At 38.1% G+C, this 25,551-nt stretch overlaps 1 protein-coding gene across 8 annotated transcripts in view; it reads right to left on the bottom strand.

Moving 5' to 3' along the window:
• INPP4B (inositol polyphosphate-4-phosphatase type II B) overlaps positions 1-25,551 on the bottom strand; it is a 264,611-nt gene that overhangs the window by 122,190 nt on the left and 116,870 nt on the right. For all 8 annotated transcript variants that reach the window (XM_052690049.1, XM_052690053.1, XM_052690054.1 and 5 more), the window contains one exon: positions 24,800-24,916. In XM_052690049.1, the coding sequence (XP_052546009.1) occupies positions 24,800-24,916 (117 nt within the window). The remainder of the gene's footprint in view (positions 1-24,799; positions 24,917-25,551) is intronic.

Genomic DNA, 25,551 nt, shown 5'->3' with positions numbered 1-25,551 from the left:
AAAGGTTCTGCATATGAAACTGCATATGAAACTTCAGCTTAAGACAGTATTTGGATTAGTAAAATACGTATGACAAGTCTGATTTCAACACTGCAGCTTATAATTCTCATCCTCCTACACAGAGATCACGGCACAGAAAGGCAAAGAATTGTGCATCATTCTACACACCACAATTAATTTGTAAGCCTGTGAGCAGTTCACAGTTGCATCTATCTCAAGAGGAACAGTTTAAGAGCTTATGAAGGTCCACCGAAATTCTAAGAAATCTCACGTTTGCTTTACAGGATATTTGTTCTCCTCACCATCTGTAAGAGTTAAAACCAAGATCCACTGAACAAAATTTCAAGAATTCATGAACACAAAAACGATAACTTTTAAACCTCTGTGAGGAGAGGAGAAGCTTAATCAATGCACAAAGTAGCAAATACTTGAAAATCTAGAAGCTGTTTATCTGTGATATTACAAAAACTCTTCTCTGATCTACATTAATCTCTATAATGTTAACACCTAATGTACCATCTAGAACATAACACTAATATCAACTTAAAGCCCCAAACCCCCACCCTCCAGAACTGAGTGCGTGGGCTACTGGATTCTCTGCACATCAGTCAGAATGTCAACACTGCTCCCCGTCCTTTCTGTCACCACCATTTTTGATTCTACTGTCACAGTTCCATTTAGCTGTTCACTTTTTCTCTTAAGTAGCATTTTTCTTTTTCACAAATGTCAATTACTTCCCATGAAAACTGTGTACAGGAAGAGCTCCTGTGGTGAAATCCTGTGTTCCTGCAACTCACTTAACACACCACCATCTCTCACTAAAAGACAAAAGGAATGGTATTTTTAGCCTCTGTAATTAAGAAATGATTTAGATTACAGGACACCCACAAAACACCCAGATCCTGCTTTACTTCAAAACTCATATGCCAGCTGCAATGTACCTACTTCCCAGAGAAGATAATTTTGCTTCCCTCACCAAATAGATTAATGAAGAGTACTGCAAGGCCCTGCAGAGGGAAGTTGATATTTACATCTCATCCTTGGCAGTACAAGTAAGGGTCACACAGCAGAAGCAGTTTTCCAGGATTTATGCACTTCCTCAGAGTTTCCTGAGCTGCTATGCCAAACTTCCACTCTTTCCAATTCTTCATTACCAAGAGTCTAACTCTGAAGTTTGCAGTAGTTTCCATTTCATTTTTAAGCATTACAACTAAAGCATAACGTCTCAGTATAACATGTAAAGAACAAGCAAAGAAATCCCATTATTAGAAAAAAATATTTCCCTTTTTGTGATTTTATTTTTAAACTCAGCTGTTGGAAGTCTTTTTTTTAAAGACCCATTTGTTGCTCAAGGACATGCATCAGGCCTCCTGTTTGGTACATCAGTTTTGTGACTTCCATGGACCACCCAAACAACGAAGCCTACTTGACTTTTAACTTCAGTTTGTATGTGAAAATACTAGCGCTGCACAATCTGTATTTAAATAAACTTAACGTTTCCCAAATAACAGTATGAAAATACAGCTACAAGAGTCACCATCACCATCTCCATTATTAGTTCTATGGCCACAAACATTCAAATCCTGCAGTGTTTCTACATAGATCAAAAGCCCTTTTATAATCATAAACTTAACTTTACAAGCTTCTACTCTCTTTGCCAGTACTACAGCTACCAACACACATTTAAAAAGGAACTGCAAACAAAATGGTTCAAGTCAAGACTTTTATTTTCCTCATTCCAAATCAGTTTTATCAAATTACAAAGAATTACTCATTTTTAATTTTATTTTTTTTTTTTTAAATCTACTGAGCTACAGAAGCTTAAAATCTCTGAAGAGCATAGCTACTTGTTTTGATTCATTGAAATAACGACGGTGTTATCGCAGTGAATGATGCTTTCCAGTAAGTAAAATCGGCAAATTGACCATCATTTCATCTTGTCAACGTTTTTCTGTAAAGATAAACTATGGCACCTAGCAGATAACTTTTAAGAAACCCACACTTCCTGAGCATTTCCAGCAGTGCTTCCATATAAACAAGCAACAACAAAAGCCACTTCCAGTTACGCATTTTAATTGTATTAACAGCAATATTTTTTCCTCTCACTTTTTTCTCCCCTTTTTCACATCCTCTGCTGATAACAAACAGTTCCAACACATTCTTTGTGACTCGTACTCTATTGGCTGCCCATGAATCACCCAGCAAAGCAATTCCTCTTGCGTGGAGGGCAGAACTAAAGGCTGCCCTGTGGCACGGTGCCAATACAGCACATACACTTTCTCCCGAGAAACTAGGAATCACCATCGTTAAGCTGAACCTAATCTCAGAAAATATTTCTACCTCTTTCTACATTTACATCATTTTCTTCCGGTAATGAGAAGCTGAATTAGACTCTACTCTTGACCTGCAGTAGACAGTTCTTGGTCATCAAGTTCACACGACAAAGCCAAGTCTCCTCTGTGTTTTTCTGAACATAGACATCTGCAGCCTCTCTTTATACAGCCTTTGAAACTGGACCTTCAGGGTTTCAAATTCAAAAATGATAAGAGTTCATAATTAGGCCCTTCATCTCCCCTTCAGTAGGAGCCACAGCATGTGGAAAAATACTGCTGAATGTTATACGCCAGTGTTTACAGTATGATTTCATACCAATTCTCTGTTGTACAAATATTTAACTGCTGTATTTATACTACATACTCCGTTTTCCAGAAAATGCAGCCACCGGCCTGAATTCAATGATTGTTGAGTAATTGAATTCAGTTATTGTCAGGACAGTAATCCAGTCCTGACTTTCCTCCTCATTATTTGCAGATAATAAGCTCTGCTCTCTGCACGTTTGAAGAACATTCGCATAAATATGGCTTTGAGCTCCAGCAAATCACAAGAATTCTTGTGTAATATACCAGGAGAGTCTGATACTCATATTTCATGTCTAAAATCAAAACAGAACCAAAAAAAGCCAACAACTACACCAAAAAGACATGCCTGTGTGTATGTTTAAACACGCAGTAATAACACACATGAAAGCTACAAACAGGCAGCAGCAAATTAAAAAAAAAAAAAAAAAAAAACTGTCCCTCCAGGGGGCAAACAACAACAAAATAGGACAATTCAAAATATTGTGTTGAAGGTTATACACAGGAACAAGTTAATTAAAGGTGGCTATTACACGAAGGCAACTCAAGTCATACTCTTTTTTATCATCATCCACAGTAACAGTCAACAGAAGTTGCACCTCAAAATATTTTTTCCTGTAACAAAAGGCTAATAGACCCAGGAGCCACAGCAGTGCTTTGGGTACCAATTCCGTGCCACATCCCAGTTCACTGCAGGATAAACTCTGGCCACAAGACCACTAAAAGAATCATTCTGTCACTCCTAACTTTATTACTATGCGCTTATAAACCATCGAGTGAGATTAAGAAATGCCATACAGACCTGGTGTATTGATGGACAGTTGGCTGAATATAATCTGCCCCTGTACTCAGCACTGGTGAGGCCTCACCTCGGATACTGTGTTCAGTTTTGGGCACCTCAGTACAGCAAAGACATTGAGGTGCTGGATTCACCAATTCATTCAATGTCCATTCTGTACTGAGGTGCTGGAGCAGGTCCAAAGAAGGGCAACGAAGCATGTGAAGGGCTTGGAGAATATGGCCTACGAGTAGAGTCTGAAGTAACTGGAGCTGTTTAGTCTAGGGAAAAGGAGGCTGAGGGGAGACCTTACTGCTCTCTTCAAATACCTGAAAGGTGCTTACAGCAAGAGCAGGGTCGGTCACTTCTCACTGGTGACAGGATAAGGGGAAATGGCCTCAAGTTATGCCAGGGGAGTTTCGGTTGGATATCAAGGAAAAATTCTTTACAGAAAAGGTTGTTAAGCACTGGAATAGGTTCCCCAGGGAAGTGGTTCAGTCTCCATCCCTGGATGTGTTTAAAAAAAACCTTGTAATGTGGTGCTCAGGGATGTTACTTAGCGGAGGGCTGTTAGAGTTAGTGTAGTGTGGTTAGGTTGTGGTTGGACTCAATGATCTTTAAGGTCTTTTCCAATCTGAGCAATTCTATGATTCTATTATTCGGTTTAGCTGTTGAGAAATTGTGTTTAAATTATTCTTGCTGCACTGTGTTCATGATTCTGTACATAGACGGGGTAGGGGAAAATCTGCAACTCTTCCATCTTACACCCCAAGACTAGCAGCAAGTAACAATGAATATTTCAACACATCCTGCACTGATCAGTTTCTTTTGCCTGTAGTGTTCATTCTGTTTTTCTCAAAAAAAAAAAAAAAAAGAAAAAATTTAAGTGTGCCTAGTCAAGTAGAAGTAACTAGGATGAGATCTCTGTTTTTACATCACTGGTAGTCCACTAGCATGTCACTGGTAGCCCACTAGCATCATAACTGATGAAAAAAGAAGCATTTCATTTCCCCACTCTGTCAGAATGCCTACTCTTAATATTCAAGTAGCCATCAGCATATTCCAAAAGGAGGGATCTCCTCTAATCAAGAACAAAGGACTCAAGTTGAAGCTTTCAGAAACATCTCTGCAGCAACAACACAAGCTAGAGTTTCCTAAATACTCCGAATTATTCTCAGCATTTTTATTTAAAGCTATTAATGACAACAAAAAAAGACAATTTTGTTCGAGAACTTCCTTGTAACCAAGTATTGTTAGAAAAGGAAAAAGGGTGCACAGATGGAAGAAGCCTGATTTTTTTCACATTGTCTTCTATTAAAAGGAAATGTGAATTACATATTAATACTATACACAGATTCTAGCAATGCACACAAACATTTCTCATCTCATGCACTAGGAGTAATTCCATAAAAATCAAAGCCTTTGCAGAAAACAACTAAAACATTTGTGACGTGCCTTTGATTACACATTTAGCTCGCGGCAGAATCAAGAGCACAGGCTCACGTCTTCCATTTCACATACCACAGGATTACTCAGCTTCCTTCCTCTGTTTACAGCTAGGGGTATCCCCCTAAGAAACTCATTTATGTATTCCAAACACTGCACTATTAAAATACCTCTTCAAAGCCCAAGACCAAATTGAAACCATCCCCCAAAAGAACGCCTCAGCCATACAATCCAGCTGAACTGAGCTACATTTAAAGCCAAGCCATTCTGAGACTTGTGATTTGCAACTCCCGCATTGTATTGCTTATCCAACACGCTATTCAAGTGATTGAGCTCTGCAGAGAATTTAGAAAATTGGTTTGCATTACACACTAAGCCTCACAGATCCAGAAAGAAAAGAATTTGGGTGCTGACTTAAGACAGCAGATACACATCCATACATAGACATCCATACATATAATATGCATTTTTAAAATACTTATTGCAGTATGGGACATAGCAAGGTAGACAACATGAACAGGACATGGTAACGAAGGAGAAAAGAACAAGACTCCTCCATATACCACTATTCTACTTATGGCGTATATACTCTTGACTAAAGCACTGAACAGCAATTCTGAGTCCCACTCAACAAAAGAGATGTTGAATTAATACCTGCCCACCTTCAGGCATAATCCCATTACAACTAGTAAAACACCTTGGAGCCATAAATACAACCTACAGTCAACTACTATATGATTTACGATAGTTCTCTGAGCTACATTTCCCCTGCACTAGGTCTACTGCTAGAGGTGAAGTTCTGTTTCACTGTGTACATCCTCACGACAGTCTTACTGATGAGATTCAGAGAAACACCAAATTGCAGGGGTTGGAAAGGACCTCGAGATCATCAAGTCCAACCGCCCTGCTGAAGCATGCACCCTACAGCAGGTCATACAGGTTGGCTTCCAGGTGAGTCTAGCCCCTCTCCATGAAAGGAGACTTCACCACCTCTCTGGGCAGCCTGTTCCAGGGCTCTGTTACCCTTACTGTAAAGAATAAATGTCTGCTGAGTAACAATTCTGCTTCTGCTCATTATTGAGTCCGAGAAACCCAAACAAATTTATTTTCATTCAGCTCTTTGCAAAATTATCAAGTCTTAGAAGAATTCTGTGCAATGCACACGTTCTAACAGATTCCTAAACCCATTAGGTTCCTAGGGTGTCTTTCTTATACTAAGAGCATCTTTCTCTCTTGCTTAAAACGTCACATTTGAAGAAACTGAATGACTGTCAACTTTCACTCCTTTACAAATTAGGAGAGCATCCAGCTTCTATTTGTTCCTCTTTCAATATAACAAGTATAATCTAAACATGCAGTAGGATCTGGTGATCTTCAGATATTTATTTTCCTACAAGTCATTTCCAGATAACACATTTTGGAATTGTAGACTCTTTGCAGTACTCTCTACAGTAGCAGCCATGTAATTCATATCTAGATGAGGAGATTCTTTAGAAGGAGCTACAGATATTAAATGTTGATTTTAGTGATGCAGAAAGAATTCAGCCCAAATTAACCTCGTTTCTCATACATATTAAAAATTACAATACAAATAAGCACAGCATATTTAAGGAGGAGAAAAAAGCCAATAAGCTAGAAGCTAAGTATTCCACATCAGATAACGCATATTACAACTACAAATGCTACAAGCAGAGCTAAAAACTGAAATTATTAGACAGCAAAAGGTTCATTAGTTTTCAAATTAAAAAAAAAAGCCATACTGAAATTAAAAAAGGACAATCAAAAAGTAGCACTAGGCAATATGAGCAGAAGTAAAATCAAATTCTAAAACTACAGTGAATGTTTTGCCACAATTCTCATTACAGATAATTAAAAAAAAAAAAAAAAAAAAAAGGACATGGAGCAGAGGATAGAGAGCCAAAGGGATACAGCTCCTCTGAAAGGTAAGCACCAGTCATTTCTTGTTTCCTGTAGCAAGAATGCAGAGAGAGACACCAGCCCACCTCCAAATGGCAAATCTGCAAAAAGCAGATCAGTTTATGACTTTTTCTTTTATAAAGGAAAAAAAAAGACATAGATTCATAGCTTCTGTGAATAGCATGAATAAAAAACAACATATTAAATGATACCTAAGAAAAAGCTGCTGGGTCTAAAAGCAGATCCACTGTTCACGACTGTCGCCTCAATGAACATATTGTATTGGCTCTTCCTACAGATTTGCCTTACTAAATATCATTATTAGGTATTTAACTTGAACTTCATAGCTAATTTCAGCTTCATAGAATAAAACATTTTAGTAAATAAACTTTGAGGAGAGACTAACAGGAAAGCCATTTGTACTGGAATCTGCCTAATCACGATTATCAAACTTCTTAGAAAGATACCCATGTATTAAATGCATGCTCATTAAGCTGGACTCAGTTTGTCTCTTCAATAACAGAAGTGACTGTCTAGTCAAAAGAAATACTTCAGCTCCTAACTTCTGGACTTAAAGCATTTGATAGGGTTCCTTTTCAAAAATTATTAGTCAGCTGAAAAGAAATAAGAGATTAGCAGACTGGCTAGTCAGGAAATTCTAAGTTTCAAACATGAAGGAGAGTTCCTCGGGACTGAGGCACAAAGCTAATTTTATTTAATATTTTCACTGAACACTACAGCAAAACCTCTATTACCATGAATTTACAACATCAGAACCTACAATGAGCAAAGCCTCAGTGTGATACAGACAGAATTACACATGGAGGATATGAGTAATAGAAACAACCATATTAAGCACTGGGCAATGCACTCAATTAGTAACAATCAGCACTTCCTCTAAGTTGGAAGTACATTAGTTCAAAAAACGCAGCAACAAAAAGACCTAACTATATCATTAATAAGCAAGCAGAGTATGAGATGCAACTACTTAAAAGAAAGCAAATAAGCTTTTAGGATGAATTAGGAATGTTATTTCTATTTTATCAGCAGTACTGTTACTTCTCACTCATATTCTAAACAAGTTGTAATGAATGGCAGGCCTATTTTAGGTAATAAGACTCAAGTAGCTATATTTATTTATCATCAGAAAACAAAAACTAAACAAGAGATGATCATTCCAAATGAATATAATTGTGCATTAGCATCAAAGGAAGACGAAGAGCTATTCAAACCAAGGCAGCATTCCCCAGACTTTAAAACCAGGGCTGTTAGAAAATAAGATAGGCAACAAAACTTCTGATTTCATGTTCTTACTTCATATTGGACTAGAAACATTATTTAGCATATACAGATGAAGAAGTTAAAAGTCACCATCTAGACACCGGATAATACCAAAAACTGTGAACAACAGATCACCCTGTAACTCAGCATAATTCTCTCTTTCAGAAAAAGACAGATTTTTAACATAAGCGAACTTCCTCCTGAAAGACTATTTGAGCTTTGAGCTTTACTGTTTCCAAATACTTTCGAGTACTGCCTGACTGCAGTAACGTTTGCACTGCCCTGAGGGCTACGACTGCTATTCTGTAGCAGAACAGATACTCTGCCACAAAGCTTGCATCCTTTTTCACCACATAGCTCATGTAGATCCAATATTCAGTGGGATGCAGGCTAACACTTCTAGCTAAACCCCAATTTCAGTTTGGTCTTGAGGTATCTGAATAAGAAGCCATGCTTTTAATAGTAATAATATTTTTGTGCTAATTACATATATCTGTACGTGCACAGGATCAGTATTTCACTCCACCTCCTCCCCCAAGTTTTCCTCATGTCCTCTTGGAAACCTACTCTCCATTCCTAATTAACTGAAATCAAAATTAATAAAAACAATGAAAACAAAAAAAAACAACAAAAAAAGCGCACAAAAAAAAAACAAAAAACCCTCTACAAACTGGACTACCTAAAAATGAATAGTTAATTTTCTTCACTGTGATGTGTATTCAAAGTAAAAGATGTCTGAACCAAAAAAAAAAAACCACACACGTATGACTTTTCCCTTAAGCCTTTCAATACTTATCCTGAAGTTATTATGCCCCAACTTGCTAAACTCAGACAGGAGTTTATCAAGGACATGCTGACAGATCTCAATTGTATTCAACACAATTTCCCTTCCAGAGGTCATGCTAAACAAACATTTAAAAGCACGGGATCAAGGCCTTCACAGACTTTTCCATGACTAACAACAGGAGTAATGAAGACATCACTTATATCTCAGTTCAAAAGTTTAAACAGATAAGCTGGTTATTCAAAAACAAATTCTACTATTTGATTTTTATTTTTATTTTTTTTAATTAACATCTTCCTTTGTCACAGTATTGACTATTGCTTCTCTTCTTTTAAAACACCTTTTTCAAAGACTGAAATTTGCTCAGACTTAGTTTCTGTTCTTACTCTTCTAAATGGCCAGTTAAATTCTAAAATAGCTTTAACTGCTTAAAGAACCAACATTAATCTTCATCCCCTCTGGAAAACAAAAGCAAACATAGCATGGATCAACAAGTTTTACAACATAGTAAAACAAAAAGCAGCAACAAAACAGACTTCTGAATTGAACCGTTTGTTTAGAAGATACAAAAGACATTGAAGAATAGTGAAATCAGAACTAAATTCAACAAAACACTTCTCTTGACACATAAGACAAAGACTGTACTATAGGAACCATCTGTGTGCTGAAGTACAAAACAGAACATCAGAATTACTGAGACTAGACGGAGTGAGAACTGCTCAGCTTCTCAACAGAAAAGTCAAGCTGCGCACATTAGTAGTGTTTGGGCATTTCGTCCTGAAGGGTTCACTGGAAATAGACTGCTCTGCTGAATTTCTCCTTCGTTGCAGCTACAGCAGTTTTTCCTTTATCTGAAAAGAGCTCATCTTGATGCTGTTGCTGACTGCCTGTAGGCCTGCCAGATGCATTCCTGGATTACGTTCTACTGTCACTGGATTTGTTTCATCCTACCTGACACAACTACATTACAACCTAGGCTCCCACTCTTCTTTCCAGGACATATAAATCATGCAAGTGAGTGTCCTCAACTCCCTAAATTTCAATGACCAACCTGCCAGAGGTTAGAAAGATTAGAACTGCCATGCCTCTCAGGGCCACATTATGTAATACACGCAGTAGAACATCACAAAAAACTACGCCCCCAAACACTACTGAAAACATACACGGGGCCTAGGTCAGCATATACACCCCCTATCACCTTGTAAAGCCATAAATGACAGCAGTTAGGAACAGCTCTGAGGAGCTATATGATAGCCATGAAAGTGCTTCAGACTACAAGTCATATAGCCTCTCTTGAAATTTTACAGAGCTTATTGCTCTTGCATTTGGTACATGGCTATCTAGTACTCTAACAGATGCCACGGTAGATGTCAACCTGGAGATACCACACCAGGAGCTGCTTTTTTAAATTGTACTTCAGACCTTGAAAAAGGCTCTGACAGATTTTTTCAGTCATCTTTTACTTGGTCAAAATAGGTAAAAGATAGTAAACACACCTCAAGTAGCTTAACATAAATTAGAAATAAAAAAAGGAAACTGGACGTCTAATCCAACAGCAGCCCAATAGCATCTTTAGTTGTCTAAATAGCTCAGATCTAATTTACTTCATTAATTTCAACCCATAGTCCTTGACATCATTTTAGGTAAAATTGAAGTTCTAAAACAGAATAGAAAAGGAAAAGAAAAAACTAAAACAAAACAAATGCATGTGTGATTCCTTCAAAACAACCTCATCAACCCTGTACTGTTACAGACCTTTCAATTTACTTTTTTTTTTTCTCCTCTCAAGTCCAGCACATTAACTATGATTTCCTCAATGACTACTGTAATATGAGCAGCAGTCTGAATATATGCCTTGGATTCTCTACCCAATAAAGGAATATCATTGTTTACCAGGAGAATGGCTTTTTTTTTTTCCCCTTTTACACTGATGTGGTATACCTATGTTAAGACATAGGCAAGGTGTAACAAAGAGACATGAAGCACAGCCTGTCACAAAGCTAACTCCATAGGTGAGTTTCAACTCTTCTCAACTGTTTCAACTCTTGCAGCTGCCAACTGAAAAAAGCCAACACATTCAAGAAAAACCATGCCAAAACATTCTCTTTTGTTCAATGTAATGCGTCTCATGTTCTGGGAAAGAAAAAAAAAGGCCATGAGCCGAGGCTGTCACAAACTAGCAGTCAAAGGCAAAACAATTATTATTTTTAAAGCACTTCCTGAATCTAGACATTTGCCAGGAGGCAAAAAGCTAATTAAAATCCTTCTGCTAAGTTTTTAGCTTCTACGTCCAAGCCTGCAGAGGTGCTGTTTCTGTACTTCCATCTTCCCGTCCTACTGAGTGTGCAAAAGCAGGGCACATTGCTCATACAGAACCCTGACACTACACACAGGTGTTAGGCAGGCCATGGCATATCACACAGCATTCACTATTGGCCTAAATTTAAAAATTACTGAAATTGATAGGTGGAAATATCCTTGGCAAACAACATGAGTGTATTGAAAGTTAGTGGAGTATTCCATAATTTCCATCAAGTACAGTGAGGCATTCGTCCCTCCTTTCTCCTTTATGCAGTACTGCAGTGCTCACACACCTTCTGCTGGAGACCTGCCAGCTTACCAAGGAAATTATTTCAGATTTCAAAATATTGTATTTAACAAAACTCAAAGAAGCAAGCACTGCACGCAAACCAAACTTAGAAACACACGTGCAGCTGCTGGTCTCTCCAACTTAAATTCCACTGGATGCACGTGCTTCCCACAGAGCCAGCAAACCAACTTGAAGACAGACTTACACAAGCTCTCCCGCTGTCCAAACAGATCAAGTAGAGATCAAGCAAAAAAGTACCACAGCTTTTTCTCCAGATACCCCTCACACTGATCAACTGTGCAGCACTGATGCGCTGAAACTGAGTTAGAGCTTGATTGAAAAAAAGCAGTGTAGGCAGAAGCTGAAGGGCCATGCAAATCTCTGGTGGAGCATCTTCAAATTTACTCCTAAGAACTTTCAGCTCTCCTCCAGCCTACACAGTACAAATAGGGATATTTATACAAAAGCAAGTATAATTATACAAAAACAGCTTGTATTAAGATGGCAGACTTAGCAGAGTTTTACTACTACCAAGACAAAATGTAAGAAGAAAGAGCAACCACAATTTCAACTACACAAAATTCAGTCATATTTTCCAACATCTAAATAATTACTTGCTGCCACAAGAGTTTTATTTAAAAATAAGAGGCTATTGATCTGGAATTCTACAGACTTAAAGGGCAGTCACTGCTCTTTCCAGCAAAAGTATTTTCCAGTAAATAAAATCCTTCTAGTATCAAAACGCACTGAACACAGTAACCCTTCCAGGCAATCCTAGAGGACAAGTGGGAACACTCAAGTCAGCACGCACTGCAAAACTACCTCTGTGTTTCAACTATCATCTCCACAGTCAGATATTCAGCCAAATATCACCCCCTGGTTCCTGACACAGAGTAAAGGACTTAGAAACAACTGCTGAAACTCTAACTCTGCATTTGAAACTAACCACATACAGCAATCGAAACCCTACTTCTTCAGTGTCCCTTCTAAAAATAGAAAGGCTATGCAAGCTAGTTAATACAGTTAGCAGTCACAAGAAAAAAAAAAACCACAACAGAAAACAAAACAGATTAGGAGACAGAAAAAGACACTAACAAATAAATGAAGATAATAGGTGTGAAAGCCTACTATCACTTTTTTTTTTTAGACAAACTGCATCTTGACAAGCAGCAACTATTCCAAGACTCTGCATTGACTAAGTACTTGAATCCAAGTTCTTCCCCCATACATAGAAACTATTTTCAACTCCATTCAGACTTTCAGTACAGATAATTTCCACTTTCCTTGAGATTTTTTTTTTACTACTTATTCTATTAAAAAAATCCCACAGAGATAAGTCAGAACACTGAACAACACCTACTGCTCTTCTAATACCACAAAGGGTAAACTAATGTTTTCACTGAGCTTATAAAATTAACCGCTGCAATCTTCCCCATGATGTGAAAATTGGGGTAGAAGGAAGAGATGAAAAGGAAAAATTCTTCTTAAGAGGATAAGCGAATTTGACATAAATGCACACACCTTTCACAACTTCAGCCTTCCTTCCAGAAAGATTTGTTTGGCTACTAACCTCTATTTCAAGCTGCAAGGAACACCCTGCCCTCAGATTCCACGGCACCTCATCTCCAGTAATTCTGCCCCATGGAAATATTGACTCAGATTTGGCAAGCTCATAGTATCACGAGGCCAAGGATCTTACTACAGATAGCCACTTTCCCTCCTTCCCCATGAAAGCAACCCACATTGACCAAATCCCCAAACCACCAGGAGAGGACCCACATACTAGGTGAATATTCCTGGGGCAAATTTAACGCTTGCAGGCTGCTTTGCCTAGTATCACCTTCTAAAACAGGTTTCACTTCATGAATTAAAAATGAACTGGCTAGGAGAGGATTAATAAAAAAAACAATAAAACCATGACAAGTAACTGCTTTACCAGACTAGGTTAAACACTTCTTGTTACTCTGTCTACCTCTCTCAGTAGATAGCTCGTACTTCTGCAAGGATGAGATAACTCATGCAAGATTTTAATGTGCTTGGAGTTTATAGGCTTTTCATCTTCTTCATATTGAATGCACTGCTGATTGTGTTATTTTATGTATCCAGAAACAGAAATATTAAGCCTTCTGATCTATGCAACAGGAGGCTGCTCTTGGGGCTGATCCACAGCTACCTCAGGAGCAGCTGAGCACCACTGCATTGCTACAAAATGTTCTGTATTATGGCCAGCTCTATGTTAACACAGATTTATCCATCAGGAAAGTATCACTGCTTCATAAGGCTAAGGTTCTCTTCATGGATAGTCAGACTTTGGATAGAAGACTCATACCCTGGGGTACCTACATAGAAAAAGTCTTTCAGGATGCTTCTCAGTTGAAGGGTATATGTACTCATCATCTAATTTATACTGCAAGGACAGTCTTTCTTCTGACGTACCCAAGCCTGAAAACCATTTGGGCACAGTAAATTATTCTGAAAACTCCCTGTCACAGGGATGATGTTATTTCAGAACAGGGTAGCAATAATTGGGCAGTAAATGTCCAGAGCTTCCACATTCGAAGATAATTTCTTGACTGAGAGCCTTGCAATTACTTCTTTTTGAAAAGCTGCCAAGTTATTCCCCGGGAACAGAGGCAGCGGAGGATCTATAGCTGTAACAAATCAAAGACCTCCTCGCTCGATTTCACTAAGGGTGCTGTGTGTGAAAATGCAACCCTTCCAAGCATCCCAAAGACACAGTGTATACTGTCTTCTAAAGGAAATAAATCATATTTGTCCTATATAGCACATTTTTTTCCATTGGATTTTTTTTTTTTTTAAAGGAAGCAGACAATCTTGTCTGAAGTAATCTCAGAGAGAGAGTTTTTCCCCCCCCCATCTTCAATTTACTAATCTGCACTTTAAGACAAAATGAACCATGCAACTGCTCACAGCGCAGATGCTGCTGCAACCAAATGAATTAGCTTTTATCTCTCACTGCTTATAGGGCAGCAGAAGTGCTATTGTGTCTGATGCAGTTAAACTTCTGGCAAGTGAAGCATGGGACATATAACTGAAAAGCTGAGATCCAGTGATGCTTCCAGGCATGAACAGGCATAAACTTGCAAGGAAGTAACACCCAAATAAATTTGTTCTAACAAATCCAGAGAAAATCCAGTGCTGCACTTCACTCTGCTATCCTGCTCCACAGGAATAGAAATTTTCCTCACACCACCTAAAAGCAGTTTCGCAATGGATGTCCACACTCCTACTGTAAAACTAAATAACAGAGCAGTGCAGACAAACACACAAGATGCACTAAGTCGACTTCATCTTCCACCAGAAATGCTTGTGTGCATCAAGCTAGATCACTGTAATACATATATCCTTGAAAATAAATATGTTTCTGTACAGGAAGGTAAACACCAGACTTAGTGCAGACATACAGCTCTTCAGAGCGTACAACAGCACACCTGTTTGTCTTTTAGGCAAAACACTTGGATAATTTCTCACTACTGAGAGACCTCTGAATTTCATCTGCAGATAGCTCAGGTACAAGTTTTATCATCAGAACAGACAGGGTACTGTTTGGTAATTGATGTATTTGGCTTTAATCTGAACTAAGTTACTGCAATAGCTCTGAAAGCAGCTACAGCTGTTCCGCTTAAAATGCTGTGCCTAACTGAAACAAGCTGAAGCCCATAGAGAAAGCTGGTAAAGAAAAACAGAATGAAGATAAAGAACTATACTCTCATACCCCTTAAAATTCAGGGGAGAAAGAAGGAGGAAGGGAGGGAAGAAAGGAAGGGTGAGAGCGGATACATGACAAAGAATTTAAGAATAAAATTGCCAGAACAAACATCAACAGCTGCATAATACTGAAGTATTACAGTGACAAGAACTGTAGAAGGAGGAAAATAAGTTAAAACCCTCAAATTCTTAACATCCTGCAATGCTGAAAAAAAACAGCAAAGGGACTAAATGTCATCACACTGAAAATCCCAGAGGTAGGAAATGTATGTATTAACTGATATCTATTTATACAAACAGAATAAATTCTTACTGCTTACTCATGTGGGGTTTTCTTTGTACTTCCTGTTCCGCATGCCTTGAGAGAAATAAGTTTTTCCTCAGTCATTTGTTTTTTATACATAGCATGCACTCACTATGACTCCTGCACAACAAAAATTCGGAGCCACTTGATTTGACTCAAGCACCAGACTTTGTGTACACGTGTAATGCATTCCAGAAGAGCCACACCACCACATTACAAAAGGCTTGCTTAGCTTGGAAGTATGTTATTCAGTGTATATACTTGCCTTTTCTGCACCACAATATACAAAGTAAGCACAACTGCATATTAAGAGGAAAACAGAAGGACTAGAGAAGAACAGATTACCAGTACCGCATCATTATGCCATGACTATTTTAAAGCAGTGTTTTAAGATATTTTGTAGATGCCTTTCTGTTCTGAACCCTGGCTACAGAAAAAACAGACTGATTTCAGAGATAACAGAATAATCTGGATTGGAAGGACCTTAAAGCAGGCCCAATTCCAGCTCCCCTGCCAGGCTAAGAGAAACATTCCAGGAGACCAAGCTGCCCAGGGCCCCATCCAACCTGGCCTAGAATGCCTTCAAGGTTGGTGCATCCAGTGCTGCTCTGCACAGCCTGTTCCTGTGGCAGTGTTCTGCCACCCTATGAGTAAAGAATTTCCTCCTAACATCTAACCTAAATAACCCTTCTCTTTGTTTAAAACCATTCTGCCTTGTCCTAGCACTATCAGACCATCTAAGAAGCTTGTTTTCCTCCTGTTTAAATCCCCCCCCTTCAAGTATTGGAAGGATGTGAAGGAAGCAATGAGGTCTCCTTGGAATGTTCTGTTCTCCAAGATGAACAAGCCCAACTCCCCCGGTCTTTCTTCATATATGAGGTGCTCCAGACCTCTGATCATCTTTGGCCCCGTGGAGATTACATCCATGTTCACACTTCGTTGCGTTAGGCTACAATTCTACCTCACGTATTCCACTAGGGTTTAAGCACACCTTTCAGGCAATAGCTTTCAGTGACTTTGACATACTTGGAAGCTTTTTCCACAGAATTACATCACCCAGAGAAAAGCAACTAGCATGATCAACTGACTCTTTGGTAATGATTCATGATCTTACTCAATAAACAACTCCAAGTGAGGGAAGCTAGTTGACTTCTCAGTGAAAAGAATTCAACCCCCCAAAATCCATTAACACCATGAAACAGCCAATACATATTGTGGTATGGGAACTGATTAACACACTCAAGCCTCAAGCTCAACCACAGATGTTCATTCTGAACTATAGTGTTAGGTTTTTCAGTCAAATACCCACCTCTAAGAATTGGAGTCAGTCAGACATGGAGAAAAAACACACTAAACTTCAACCACGCCACAGACTAAGTTCAGCCTTCTTATGGCTTCCTAGCTGCACAATGTTTTTAAACAACAGTAGATCGAAGGTGTCAAAGTGTGAGGGCTTTTTTTCCCCCCATTTATCATCATATGGTCCGTGGTGAACAGAATCAAACACAAGAGGTTCAAAAAAATCCCTCATTTCAGGCGTAACGAAAACCGAGCATGGACAATTTCAGCTACAAGAGAATTTGTTTCTGTAATATACTGTGTAATCATTACATAACAACGCTTTAACTGTAAAACTCAATGATACATGCAATTTCTAAAGATACTGTAATTCCTAAATGATCACAGGAGCCTTTCAAGTTTACTTATCTAATACTTAAAATACATTGGAATACAAAACACTTAACTAATTTACGGACAGCTATTTATGATTCTAACAAATTTGCTCAAGAAATTATCACATCACATCCACTGCATATGATATTTCTAAAAAACAGTAGTACTTGCATGGCTTTACAAGCACAAAGTTTCAAACACTAACATATACTGTTTCTAGCACATCCATAATTAATCCACGTCCATAAGAACACCTTTGTTGTGTCTTCTTCTACGCACATGGTGGAAGGAACATCTCTGATAACAGACTGAATTTGTTCTATTTTCAACTTCCCTGAATACTTATAGCATAACTTTAAAACGGTTGGAAAACTGACTTTTCATTTAAACTGTCTACTTTTGTAACACATACGTAATCAGACTTATGACTGTTAAGTGTACATTTCTTTTCATGTTATGCTGGAATATTTTTTTGAATGAATTAACAGATCTTAAACAGTTAAAAGCTCCAATCTTAGTAGTTCTGAGTGCTTTTGAAGTGAAATGCTTGAGAATTTGAGAACAGATCAAATTTTCAATAGATTAAAACACAGATTTAAAAAAATGCAAAGAAGTTGCTCTATTATGCTCATTTGTCCAAACCCTGGTTTTGAAAAAAATTAAAACGAATTGCTTTAGTGAAGATGAAGAGGCAGTAGCTATGACGTAAGCATTGATTTTCCTTTATTTTTCAGGATTTACTGCAGTAGAAATTAGTTAACTGTCAAAAGTAACGTACAATTTTGGCAGCAAGTGAAAACAAGGCATGAACATTTTTTGCTGTGATATAAAGAAAATTGCTTGTAATAGGAAATTTTCTAAAGCCTAAGTTACAAGGGGAAAATACAAGCATGAAAACATGGAAAATTAAACAGGAGGAGCTCAAGTTTTGATTTTTCAAGTTGTTAAATACATCCACTGAAGGTAAAAAGCTGTTCTATATCAGTAAGAGAGGTGCGTATTTAACAGAATGTTTTCCAGGTAAATTACCTACCATAAATTAATCCAACAGGCACAATGAAGCTTTCTGAACTCAAAATAAGCTGCGGAGAGTTTTTCTCATTTAGATCTACCCTGAAGCAACAAAAAGCACTACAATTGTTGCATACGTAATTACTTTAAGTAGCTACCACTATACAACTAATGGAAAACCCATGGTATTTTCTTGAACATCAATTTCTCTTTCATTTGATTTAGCATTTGTGCCAGTGTGGTGGGCTCAACTTAACATTCATCTAGCAAAAAGCACAGTCATCAGTAAGAATAGACAGACCCTAGCATCTGAGCCATTCAAGCCACCTTGCACAGCTGCACTAAGTGTAAGGAAATCCTACATACTTGCAACATCTGGGCTGCCAGGAACCTGCTTCCCACTTCTCAACGCCCCAGTACCCAATCTGACAGCAGCCCAGGCCAGTCTTCCTTGGGAGCTGAACATGCATATACAAAGTACTTACAGTAGAATGATATATTTGCAAGCTCTTGGGACAGTACTGCATAGATTTGAAGAATTGTATCTATACTACTGAAATCCTTACATAGTTTAAATCAATTCCACAGGAAAAGATTGTCATGTGTTTGATGTTACCCTTCATTTAAAATGAGAAATATCCAAGACATCCTTTACCAAAGAATCAGCTCTTACTGTAAGCATTTCCCTGACAGGTGGTACAAGTAGCATTAGATTGACTAAAGTAGGTTAAAAAAATCAAAGTGGAGAATCAAAACAGAGCAGATTGTGACTTTCCTTAAATGCACAACAATGGGGAGAAGCTTGCTTCAATTAGAAATCTATGTATATATAAAAATTATATATAAAATATATGTATAGAAGAATAAGAGGAAAAAAAAATAGAAGAGGGGGGTGCTTTTCAAGTGATGGACTTCCACAAAACCAACGCCCTCCCTCAGGATTTTCAAGGCACAACGAGCAGGTGAGGTTACAGACAGGCTTCACATTAAGCACACCTGCAACATCCATGATCTTGATGCTTACCTTCCATTCTTTCAGAGATCCCTAAGAAGTAAGAAATTTTCCTCCTTATACTCTCAACCACTTCAAAAGAAGGATTTTATTTCCATCTAAAGCCAAATGAAAGTAAGCAGTTTGAATTTCCCTTTATTTCCAGACTTCAGAAATTCTGAGAAAGACTGACAATTAATTCCTTAAGGTGCGCTCCACCTGCACATGGCCAGCAGAATGAAAACACATCTCCCTTCATTATAGCTCCAATAATGGCATTTGGCAAGAACGTAAAGTTTGAGGCAAAAGAAAAATTGAATCACTCAAGTATACATTCATGAAAAAATTATTACATGATTTTGAAAAGAAACATGAATAAAGCATTATTACAAGTATTTCTGTGGTTAGGGCAGTGACAATGAGCAGCATTGGCTTATTAAAAAGAATGAGATAATATGAGTTTCTAATTTAAGGCAATATTTCTGTACAAATCCTGCAGAGATGACAGTGAACAGAACTGAGAAAAGGAAACATTTGAAGTGCTTTTTCGTTAAACAAAGAGCACTTCTAAGATTACTTAGGTTTTAAGGAAAAAAAGAAACCTAGCCTCAGAAGCTTCAGTGCTCACAAGAGCAAGGCATTAAGAGCACTGTGGTAGAGGCAGCATGCAAGTAGGTGGTGTTTAAGCTTTCACATTTATCCCTGTGTGTCATCAAAGAATATTAGAATGCTATAATCACAAAATAAACAAGAGTTAGGCAAAGCAGACGAAGATAACAAAAGAGAATAAATAGAAGGCTTACCCCTGTCTTGGGCTCACTCACAAAACACCAACAGAAGCAATCTCCCAAAGAGATCCTTCTCCACTGGTAGTCAACTCTTTAATAGGTCCAAGAGGGGTGCAGCCAGGCTCCACCCCTTGCAGCACACAGGTCAATTGCCTTCACCTGTGCTCCTCTGGCTGACTCCGTGCTCACCTCAGGTGATCAATCAGAGGTTCGGGCCCTGACTCAGCAGTTCCCATACACCCTGCTAATGCATTTCACATAGTGCTCGACAGTATCTTACTAATATTCAAGCCATCGGCCTCTTCAGCACAAATGGCAAACCGCTCCAAGCAGTGTGGTGGTTCTGTCATACAAATCAATTCCCACGAAGGAACTTGTAACAGTGTCACTTCAGATTTGGCTTAAAATTCAACTCAAAATGCCTCTTCTTCCAAGTCTTCATTTTCCACTTAACCCAGTGCAATTCTTCTTTAAAATGGTTACTTGCAGTACCAAGAAACACATACATCCAAGACTATGTTATCAGAGTTGCTGTTTATATGTGGAATATCCCATGGATTCCAGCAATTATACCTACCCAAAGGAGACTGCATCAACCTGCCAGTATCATCTGCAAAGTCTCATGAAATTCGATACAATACAATTTAAAGCTTATTATCATCATGCTTCTGGATTCTATTTCCTCCTAAAGAAAAACGGAATTTGCAAGTAATGCTGCACAGAGCAGACACACATACTTGTCACAAGGCTTCTATCTCCTGCTTCCACAGCTTCTCCATGTCTGCATCGACAAGAGGCAGTTCGAATCACTGCACATCACACCAGAACATTGCATCAGTACATACCTTGAGACCTCACTGCAAATGCATCAACAATTCCAATGTGTACGACTAAAAAATTTTCAACTCCACTCTAAAATCCACATATTGAGATATTAAGCTGTGTCAGTAACTGCATTAAATCAGATCAAATCAGATGCAGATGTGGAAACACTAGAATTGTTAAAAAAACAAGCAAATTAAAATCATAAATGCTACAGTGCTTGCCTACAAATAGTGTTCTACACAAAAAAAGCACGGAACGCTTGCTGCAAGACCCTTCTATTGTTCTAACAAGAATTAGTCAGATTATTCAGGTTGGATATATTTTGGGAAAATGTTTTTGCAGAAAGAGTGATCAAGTAGAGGAACAGGCTGCCCCCTGTGCCTGAAGGTGTTTGTGTGCGTCCATGTGGCCCTTTGGGATGTGGTTGGTGGGCATTGTGGTGATGGGTCGATAGTTCAACCAGATGACCTCAGAGGTCTTTTCTGACCTTAATAGTTCTTGAGTTCTATAAGACACAATCGTACATATTTGCAGCACAGAATGAAAGACTGCTGCCTCCCAAATCAGTCACCAGGCATTCTCTCCTCTTAATATAAAAAGAGCTCATCCATTTTTTTACTCTTCTTCAGATCCACCATGCAGGAGTGTTACCTGACTTCTGCTATGCAGTATTTTTCAAGTGAACAAATCCTTCTCAGCATTGACATACAACTTGACAGACTGAACTGGACAAACCTGCACACTTATAGAAAAGCTAAGAATAGCACGCCTGTGCAACAGTCACACAATGGTGATATTTCAAGCAGCATCTGAGCCTCTAATTCCAGTTTTCCTGGACAATGGTTTAAAGAACAGGCGCAGCCCAAGCATTAAGACAAAACTCAAGTATTAGAAATTCCTGAAGACAGCCAGAAAAACAATCTTGCCCATGGCAGGATGGAGAGAAGATCTTTCTGATGTAGAAACAGATGTCACTGTACATTTTTCAGAAGATGACACTACTCACCGTTTTGTACGCTTGGCTTGACTGGATGTATTTACATTATACTTTATGATTGCTATTAACTTCTTGATTTTAGGTATATCAAAGTAAGAATAGCATGATCTCTATTAGAAATTTCTATTTACATGATTACTTAGTTACATAGTAACTAATCACCATTAGCTAGGAAGGCTGGCCAAAATAATAAAATTTCTATTTCTTTCTACTAAGAGTCACAACTACAGAAAACCTGATACAGCCAAGATATAATTACCAAGAATATCAGACAGACATGCATAAAACACAAAAAGTGCAGTAGAACATCCAGCGTGTCAAGCACAGTAAATGTGATACCAGCTGCACAGCACTTAAGCATAATTAAACTGCTCTTCTCATATAAATGCAAGTTAAATGACAGACAGAAAGAAGGTTATTTTAAAGTCTTTCTTAGAAGAGCAGCATAAACAGCATATGAGCACTGCCAAAAAAATATTCTGGTTGTTTCTCATTGGGGAGCATTCCTTTTCACTTCATCATTATAACCTGCCTGCACAAGCTGAGCAGCATCCAATTATTTTCACTGCACAGGAAAGATCCAATTGCTTTAAAAGTAAGGCAGCGTCCTAACAATTCTCTGTTTGGGGCAGTAACACCCTGCTGAAGTTTAATTAATGCTCACAATTCACTTCTTAAACAAGTGTATTTCTGAACTGCAGAGTGATGAGTGATACCAGTTACTTTGAAATGGTTGACTCAAGTACAAGTCAAATAGCCTTGACATTGTGACAGTCTTTTTACTGTGGCTTTTTGACCAATTCCTACAACATATTCAGCAGCCACATCCAAGGTTTATTCTGCCATAAATGGATCACTTGCATGAGCTGGCAGCAAATCTGTCTAGTCTGGAAGAAGAGACTAACATAGTACAGAAGACTCAAAAACCTTGGTTTCTCCTTCATCCCACCACATATATTACTTGTGCTCACGTTTGGAGAGATTGCAGGGATACATATGTTGCAGTCATGAACCGTCACAGCAGCTTTTATGATCTACAGAAGCCATCTTCATTGTAGCCTCGAAAATCCCCACAGTAAAACCACAACTCTTGGAACAGCTCACTGCCGAAGGGATGCATCTCACTACTTGAATCATGAAACAAGCATTGAGGTACGTAGTGCTGCAGCTACGCTGGTAATGCTATCAAGCCACCTCACTTCAAAGTAGACTTTTAGTTGACTAAAGTTGACTTTTAGGAATCCAGATCTATCTCCCGACTCAAAAACATCACCTGAACTAACAGGAAAGTACAACAGCTTCAAACTATAGCAAAGAAAGTCACAGCATTACTTGTATCCTGGCTGATATTCCAAAAACTGAGTATGAAGTCTAAATATTGTCACACATGAAATATCAACCCGGATGGCCCACGGTCATTCACACGTTGCATGCAACATACCTCAAATTCCATCTTACATCTTGTTTTTTTCTTACCAATAGCCAGTTTTAAAATGGTAATATATTAAAACAAGGCTAAGTGCACATATAACAGGTGGCATTAACATTTCCTAATTTAAATAGAAAATATTAAGTCTCCGCAGACTTATAAGCTACATTGATGTGATTGTCTTGGATATACTCTAATCCTGTACTTAATTACACGGAACAGTTATAAAAAGTTCTTCAATGTTTCTAAATTATATTCATTCTCTAGGCTAGATCTTTCATATGCAATTTTTTCTGTAGAAGTACTATATGGATTTCAAGATCTAACTAAAAGAAAACTAGAGGAATAGGTCTACGAATCTAGTTCACTTTTCTCTCCTTACAAATAGGATATTTTTACCCATCGTGCTGTCTGTCACAATAGGTTATAAATCGCAAGGGATTATATCTGCAACATTGAAGAAAAAGCAGTTACGATTTTAAGCCCTGTAAGTCATAACAAAAAATTAAAACATACTAATTCTGAAGTGTGCACATTCCCTTTCCCAGTTACTTTTTAAGAAACAAAATCAACTCTTACTATAAGCAGAAAGAAATCCATATTCCGTAGACAAAAATGCTTCACAAATTCCCATTAGAGAGCACAGTGGGGAGACAGAACCAATGTATTTACTAATGAAGATCTAAACATCTAAGCAAACGCATCAACTTCTAACCTAACTCTACTCACGTAAGTAGTTCAAAGATATAAGTTACATGTTATGGCTTTAATTTCCTTCTTACGGATAATGAACGCACATACAATCATGACATTAGCTTCTATGGTCTTCAATCACATCGGGAGCCAATTACAGATACACAAAGAGCAATTTGGCTAATTGAAGACAGGTTTCAAGGTCTGTTTTCAATACCTAAGTGAAACCTATCTGTCACAGAAGAAAAACACAACTCCCATAGGTCTTGCATAACGTACAGCTCTTTATGTCTGTCCTAAATCACCCGGAGTACATAACATGGCACTCAAGGCCTTTGTCTGACACTTAAATCACTCATATTCCTAGTGATCTCCATACATCTTCTGAATTAACTATTTGTCAGTGTAAGAAACTGACACTGTATCTAAAAATGCACAACACTGAAGCCCAAACAATTCGCCCTTTGTGACAGACATGACCTTGAGTCCTTGAAAATCAACACAAACCAGAGATGAGTAGCAGGCATCACTATGCAAGTGTTTAAAAGAAAAACGTAACCAACCCTCTCTATTTCCCACATCTTTTCAATATAAAATAATATTTCTGAAAACTTACTTACGTTGCTATCCCAACCTATTCCCTACGTTCTCTGCTTTCAGAAAGTACATGAGAGTAACCTCACATTTTCCAGAAATATCTGCACTGATTCACGTAACCAAACCAACAAGTGCAAAGGGTCCATCTTAACTGCATGGTTCTCTCTCTTTTCTGTAATATGATAACTTAAAGTATATCGTGTATGAGCAAAGCCAATTCTACTTCATTTCAATTTTCTAAGCCGCAAGCCTGCTGAAAAAGGATGAAGAACAGCATGGTGGAAATTTAGTTCTCAGTAAGACTTAAGCGAAACAACCAAAATGCTCACCGTGTCTTGAGGTTTATCTTTGACATCATAGACTGTGAGTTTTATTTTGGTCTCTTCATAGATGGGGTATTCCGGTGGGAATGTCACACCAGTCAGAAACAGTGGATCTCTTGTTCCCTGTGCAACACAAATATTCAGTAAGGTAACAGCTGTGCAACATGTAGCACACCATTATGGGTGCAGGCACATAGGCCACGGTCTCTTTAGCAGAACTTAGCTGTCTATCTCTCTCTGCTGTATAAAGCTCAGTGCTACAAGCAATGAGTAACAAACCACACAACCTTAAAAATCTGTCATACCAGAAAAGAATTTAAGTGCTTCTGAAGCCGCCTATAAACATGCCAAACAGTTCAGCCTGCAGGCATCGGTATCTGGGCTAGTGATCGGTAGTAAAACATATCTTCCCTTCTCCTGTGATGCTTTTGTGAAGTATTTGGTTTCACATCACTTCAAATGAACTAAGAACTTAGCCAAAAATATTGAGATATCTTAGATAAATTATAATGAAAAGTCTATGGAAATGCTACAGAAAATCTTCATATTAGGTTAAGGATACTGACTTTTTTTTTGCAGGGATTATAGTTTCTCTCTTTAGACAGTAATGGACTAAGACAATGTTTTTGTGCTTTGTAATTCCTTAACTCTTAACCATAACAACATCATAATTCCCAAACTTAGCAGACTAGCATTGTTAAATTTTCTGTTATGATTTAGTATGATTAATATGCTTATATATATGTACTTACACATAC

This window comes from Tympanuchus pallidicinctus, unplaced genomic scaffold (assembly GCF_026119805.1).
Source record: "Tympanuchus pallidicinctus isolate F22 unplaced genomic scaffold, pur_lepc_1.0 scaffold26, whole genome shotgun sequence".
Classification (NCBI taxonomy): domain Eukaryota; kingdom Metazoa; phylum Chordata; class Aves; order Galliformes; family Phasianidae; genus Tympanuchus; species Tympanuchus pallidicinctus.
The sequence above is the reverse complement of the archived record's forward strand: the minus strand, read 5'-3'. Positions and strand labels throughout refer to the sequence as shown.